Source organism: Mauremys reevesii, linkage group 2 (genome assembly GCF_016161935.1).
Source record: "Mauremys reevesii isolate NIE-2019 linkage group 2, ASM1616193v1, whole genome shotgun sequence".
NCBI lineage: Eukaryota > Metazoa > Chordata > Testudines > Geoemydidae > Mauremys > Mauremys reevesii.
In genome coordinates, this window is record NC_052624.1 from 155,716,411 (window position 1) to 155,722,410 (window position 6,000).

A 6,000-nucleotide genomic window follows, 5' to 3' on the forward strand; every position below is an offset into this window, starting at 1 on the left:
CCCCAGGGTTATAGCATTCCATTCTGCCCCCCCATGCCCTTCTCCTAGGGATGACATCTCCTGCACACTCTCTAGGCACGCTCCAGCCTGGTAACCTCCGCCTCCCCTGTGCTGCCCCCCCCGCAGCCTGTCTTGGTTTCAGGGCTGCAGAAGACACTGAAGAGAAACCTGTGGGAGCCCGGGTCATTCTGCCACGAACAGCATGGGCAGGAGGTGCAGGCGGTGAACCTGCGAAGCCAGCCGGGCTGGACAAGGATCAGCAGCAAGGACTTCTGGGACGGCTTTGCCTCCAGTGCCAGTAAGCGGCTGAGAGCTTGCCGGAGGGTTAGCATGGAGGAGGGGTTGGCTCCGTTGGGCGCCCACAGGTGAGGCAGGGACTTGTGAGAAAGGAGGGTGCTGGGTCTCAGTGCAGTGCCTAGTAGACAGATGCCCACGTCACAAATCCAGCACTAGCTGGTCCCCTCTGTGGCAGCCACAGCAGAGAGGCCAAGGACTGACTGGGCCCCTCCCTCCTCACCCCCTAGAAAGGGTCCCTCTGGGGCTGGGCTGAGGCCTGTTGGCAGGACACTGTGGAGAGGAAGCTACCAGTCTCTAGGGTGTCGGGGGAGAGATCTGGCTCCTTTCTGCTGCAGTAAAGTCAGTTGAAGTTGAAAAAAAAAGGCACAAGACCATTATTATTATTTTCCCCTCCCCCTAGTGTGCAGACAACAGACAAACAAACAAAGGGCTTGGGCATAGCACGGGCAACTGCAGGGACCTAGCATCCACTTCTCTAACAGTGAGTGTGGGCACCGGCTTCTGTGCTCTGGCTGCATGTGGAGGGGGAATTCACTTGACACTTGCACCGTCCTGCTGCCGAGGAAGGTCTGATGCTTTGAGTTACAGCGGGAGTAAAGCTGGGGGAGCAAGGCAGGCTTGGGGTGCTCAGGGGCTCTGCCGGGCAAGACACCCTGTTCCCCGCAGTCTGCATAAGTGGGAGACCTGGTTGTCTGTAAGACTCTGCTCTTCTCTTCCTTACAGAATGCCTGGAGACAGAGAACAGTGGGGGGAACCTGCTCAAGCTGGAGAGCGGCTTTGGGGATATGCCAATGTGCAGGTATGTGGATACTGGGGGCAGAGAAAAAGCTACCTACTCGCCTGCCCCCGGCTCCCCCCCTCCGTGCTGGCTCGCCTCACCCTTATCCATCTGTCTCCCCGCTCTCCTGCCCCCATCCTTGCCTCCGCATCCATTCCCTCACATCATCTCCTCCCCACTTGGTAGGGCTAGGACCCTTCCAGGTTCACCTCAGGGTCAGAGTTGGGACTGGACCCCAGGCCTGTGTGCAGGCCACTAACCATTAGCATGGAGGTACATGGAACCAGGCCTCCACTGCACATGGTTGGTCACTATGGAAGTGCATCTCTCAGTGAACCTGCCATGATCGGCAGCTACTACATGGGTAGCATCTTCTACTCCCCAGGCGAGTGCCCAGGCCTGGCTTTTCCAAATCCCCTGAGCTACTTCACTGCATGGGCAGCCCCGGAGCCAGCTGGGGAAGGAGGCTTAGCTTAGAGTGGCTTTAGCTCCCAGGGATGAACCCGCCCCTTGTGTGAGTGCTGGGCTGAGCCAACCTGTCGTGGCTCCCTCTGCCTGCCACTTTCCCAGTAGCTCCTAAGCCCGCCGCTGCAGTGGGATGCGGAGTGGAAAAAACAAGCCTTGTTTTTCACATCCATGTGTTTTTATTTTGGAAGGAGGTGGTGAGGAGCTGGTGAGCGGCTGGGGCAGCGGCAGCCACTGCCAGGACCTGGCTTTTCCACTTGGGCACACGGAGTATTCTTGGTCTGCTGGCTTTGTGTGGCAGCCTGGCTGTAAGCGATAGTCTCCTCGCAGCCTCCATGCCACTGCCGTTACAGGAGTGCACTCTGGGGTCCCAAGGGAGGGAAACCACAGCACAATACACGGGGGCTCTTTGGACTTTGTTTTTATGCAGCAGGGCAGCCCCAGCTGCAGATCCCTATAAGGGGGTCCTGTAGGGCAGCACCCCACATGGGAGGGAGACTCCAGCTCAGACTCTGAGTCCTGCACCTTATTGCCCTGCACCATGTCTCGGGGTGGGATTCACACTCATTTTACACAGAGGATCAAGCTCCCAATCTAACCAGTTGAGAACTTTTTTGAATGTAGACATACTCAGTATGGCTGTGTGTGATTTCCTGCAGGCTGGCTGCAAGCTGTGGGAAGGCATCACCTTTTCTGCTCCTGTCCTTCCTTCCCAATGTCAGTTCCTCAGAACATGCTCCTGTATGATAGAGACTGAATTCCCAGGGCTGGCCCTCAGCTGGGAGAATCACAGCAAAACAAGCTGCGGGGTGAGAGTGTGACATGCTCTAGTTTTGGGATTTACGGTCTTCTCTCTCCCACAGGGCTGAAAACCTCTATGCCAGTTTGCCACTGCTGGAGTACTGCGGGCATGATGGAAAGATGAACTTAGCTTCGTACCTGCCGGGTAGCCAAGGCAGGCAGTGGCTGAGTCCTCAGATCTGTGCTGCCTATGGTTCGTCCTGCTCTCCACTTGCATTTTAAATAGTTCTTGTACTGCCTGTATGTCTCAAAGTGCTTCGCAAAGCAGGGCGAGCCTCCTTATCTTCCACTGACAGGTGGAGAAACTGAGGCAGAGACTTGGCCAAGGTCACATGGACTCTGTGAAAGAAAGAACCCAGGAGTCCTGACTGTCAGTCCTGTACCTTATCCTCACTGCCCTGCTTTGATGCCTCTGTATTTACAAGAGGCTGATCTGTTTCTCTGCTGGTCTCCAACAATAGAGTCAATAGATCTGCTTGGATTCCTTAGTGGGGAATTATCATTTATTATGCACGTTATGGTAGTGTCTAGAGACCCCGACTGAGATCAGGGCCCCATTGTCTAGGCTCTGTATGCACACAGGCCTGTTGTTTCTTCACTAAAGCTCTAAAAGCCACAGTGTCCTCTTTTTGGAAACAGCAGAGGCTGGGAAGCAGCCTCTTCCCAGCTCAGATGATGGAGCCGGTGGGCCAGTGCATGAACTGAGCTGAATTCTCACGGGACATTTGCTCCTGATTCCCAGGTGTGGCCCCCGAGGACAGGACCATTGGGACCAAAAACCTGACAGTGGAGGCGACAGATTCCATCAGCGTCTTGGTGTACGTTGGGGCGTACCCGCTGGACGGGCACAGTGCCCAGAAAGGTAGGGCTCCAGGAACTGATTGGGCTCCAGGTTGTTGGCAAACCACCTCAGCCTAAATACCCCTCCCTTTGTGCCACAGAGATTCTCCGGAGGGTGGAAGACGATGGAGTTGATGATGTGCTTAAGGAGCGGCTCTGGAACACGAGGAACTGGGCAGGAGCCCTGTGGCACGTCTTCCGAGCGGAGGATGCTGACTGCATCGAGGGGTTCTTACAGAAGGTGAGTGATTCTTGCAGGGGGCTGTGCCCAGAGTCCATTCCAGATGGGCCCAGGAATCCCGTTCTGGTTCTTCTCCTTCTCACCCAGGGACTGCTCCGGGAGTCCATTCCCAGAAGGCCCAGAAATCTACTTACAGTATTTCTCCTCCTAGGACTGCACCCAGGATCTAGTCTGCGTGTGTCCCACTCAGCCCTAGGCTTCTCTGCTGAGCCTTCCCACAAAGGAACCCCAGGGAGGGCACCAGATTTTTGCAATGCAAGCTGTCGACTGAGACCTGCCAAACTCATCTCATGTCAGCTCCACCTTTTCTCTGGCAGGTGTGCAAAGCCCAAGGGCAGGACGGGGCGGCCCAGCTGGATCTGAATGGCCACAGGAGCTGCTACTTGGATGCGTCTCTGCGGAGGAGGCTGCGGGAGGAATGTGGCGTGAGCGGCTGGACCCTGCTCCAGTTCCTGGGGGATGCAGTGCTGGTGCCAACAGGGGCTCCACACCAGGTCAGGAGCCCAGCTCTGATTCACCTTAGCCTTCTCCCCATAGCAATTGCCCCTGGGTGGGGGTAGGTGCCCCTAATAACTGCTACCACCTTTTACCCTAGCCAAAGCTGAGAGTCTTCTCCTTAATAATAATGTCTAGCTTTTATCTAGCACTTCTCATCAGGAGCGCTCCAAGTGCTTTACAAAGGGGGCCTGTGTCATTATTCCCACTTTACAGATGGGGACACTGAGGCACGGAGAGGGGAAGTGATTGCCCAAGGCCACCCAGCAACAGTGCTGGGAATGGAACCCTGGTCTCCTAAGTCCCAGTGCCCTATCCACTAGGTCACGCTACCTCCTTGGAGGCTTTTTATCTGTGCATTGATCAGCAAGTGCATGCAGCATATCCCCATGTCTGGATGCCCGGTTCCAAGGTAATGCTCTCTCCTCTGGCAGGATGGTGCCTTCCCACCCTTCTGATGCTGCCTGGGCACCCCTGAGCTCCCTCACACGCTCTCCTTCCCCCACGACAGGTGCAGAGCCTTAGCAGTACCATCAGCGTCACACAGAGATTCCTCTCGCCAGAGAACGCTGCCCGCTCGGCCCGGCTCGCAGCCCAGACCACAGACCCTGCCGGCACGGTACAGAGACTTCGTGCACAGGTCAGGAGCTAGCCTCCCCACCACAGCCACCATCCCACCTCTCCCCAAAAGTCCAGTTGTTGGGGATTCACTCCTGAATTCAGGGGTGCTGGGGGCCCCCCACAGTGCTGAAAGCAGAGACTATTTGTGGCCGTTAGATACCCAAGTAATTTTTGCAAGAGTCCGAGTATTAACCCTGGCATCCTGCATGCCCAGATTTTAATGTGGATAACTGTGCTCTGCCTCTTTAAAATCCCCCTGCAGTTTCAAGTGAATACATGATTGCTCTTTGCTTCCGGGATTGCTTTTGCAGTGTTGATGTCCACCAGTGGTGTTCTACCCTAGAGCTGGCTGCATTTTGGTCTGAGGCGAAGTGGCTTCTCCATATAAAGGGCCTGATCTCGCCTTCCTTAGGCTGGCTTGGCTCTGGCATTATTCCAATGATTTCAGTGGAGTTCTTCCTGCTTTACACGTATGTGAGTGAGAGGAGAATCAGGCCCATTGATGCAAAGTGCCGTGGGGTCCTTTGAGCTGAGATGCTCTATAGAGGTGTACGGAGTTACGGTGATGCCTTAATGATCTTGTAAGTCGGTGTCTGAACCCTGCTTCTTTCTCTTGCCTTGCAGATGGACAGCATGGTGTATGGTGCTGTGAGGGAGGCAGTGGGGACCCTGCAGGGCTACACTTAAGGCACTGGCAGGCATGCAGCGTGGAGACGGGGCTGGCTTCAGACCGGGGCCTCCAGGAGTCCAGGAAGCAGAATTGAAACAAAGGGGGCAGCAGCGCAGGATTCCTGGGGAGCCCCACATCCGCCTGTCTGGATGGGGAGCGGCTCTTTGGCACTGACTATGACAGGCCAGGGTTGTCAGGCTGAAGTGACTAGAGCGCAGGGCCTGTGACGAGGAAGAGGCTGCTGGACAAAATGGGGCCAAAACATGCTCAGGCCCAGCCACTCCCCTGCTCCGGGAAGGGCAGAAGCTGTGACGTGGACAGGTAGGAGGGGATGACCCATCTGAGAGACCATCCGCCCAAGTGATGTGACCCCCAGCATGTTCCATACAGCCCCTGCCAGGAGCCAGCGGTTTGCATGGGATTCAAGCTTCCAGCGACACACGGGACTCCTTGGGTTTCTATTGCAACCGTTCTGCACTGAGCACTTGTCCGATATGCTGCTGCCGGCTGTGCCAGCCCCGCCTACCCTGCAGAGCCCGCGCCATACCCACACGACGTCACACCCGGTGCTCGTTCCGAAGGCGTCTTCCCACCGCTCGCCCTGACGATGTCACGCTTGGTGCTTACTTCGGCAATGTCACGCCACGGTGCTTGCTCCCGGGGGCGGCGAGCTCTGCCAGGTCTCTGTCCCCGCAGATCCTCTCAGGGTGGAGGCGAGGGCCGATGGGCCTGGGGTGGGGGAGCCATGGAAAATAAATGTCTGAGATGAGTCTTTGAGGAGACATGGCTGAC

General features: G+C 56.3%; 1 protein-coding gene across 6 annotated transcripts in view; it reads left to right on the forward strand.

Moving 5' to 3' along the window:
• Nucleotides 1-5,298, forward strand: part of HR (HR lysine demethylase and nuclear receptor corepressor) — a 42,526-nt gene extending 37,228 nt beyond the window's left edge. For 5 of the 6 annotated variants that reach the window (XM_039527556.1, XM_039527561.1, XM_039527559.1 and 2 more), the window contains 8 exons: nucleotides 76-298; nucleotides 1,021-1,096; nucleotides 2,404-2,534; nucleotides 3,084-3,203; nucleotides 3,283-3,422; nucleotides 3,740-3,916; nucleotides 4,429-4,557; nucleotides 5,163-5,298. In XM_039527556.1, coding sequence (XP_039383490.1) covers nucleotides 76-298; nucleotides 1,021-1,096; nucleotides 2,404-2,534; nucleotides 3,084-3,203; nucleotides 3,283-3,422; nucleotides 3,740-3,916; nucleotides 4,429-4,557; nucleotides 5,163-5,225 — 1,059 coding nt within the window. In that variant the 3' untranslated portion in view covers nucleotides 5,226-5,298. The remainder of the gene's footprint in view (nucleotides 1-75; nucleotides 299-1,020; nucleotides 1,097-2,403; nucleotides 2,535-3,083; nucleotides 3,204-3,282; nucleotides 3,423-3,739; nucleotides 3,917-4,428; nucleotides 4,558-5,162) is intronic. The other variant, XM_039527558.1, reaches the window with a different exon arrangement.
• Nucleotides 5,299-6,000: the final 702 nt, after the last annotated feature.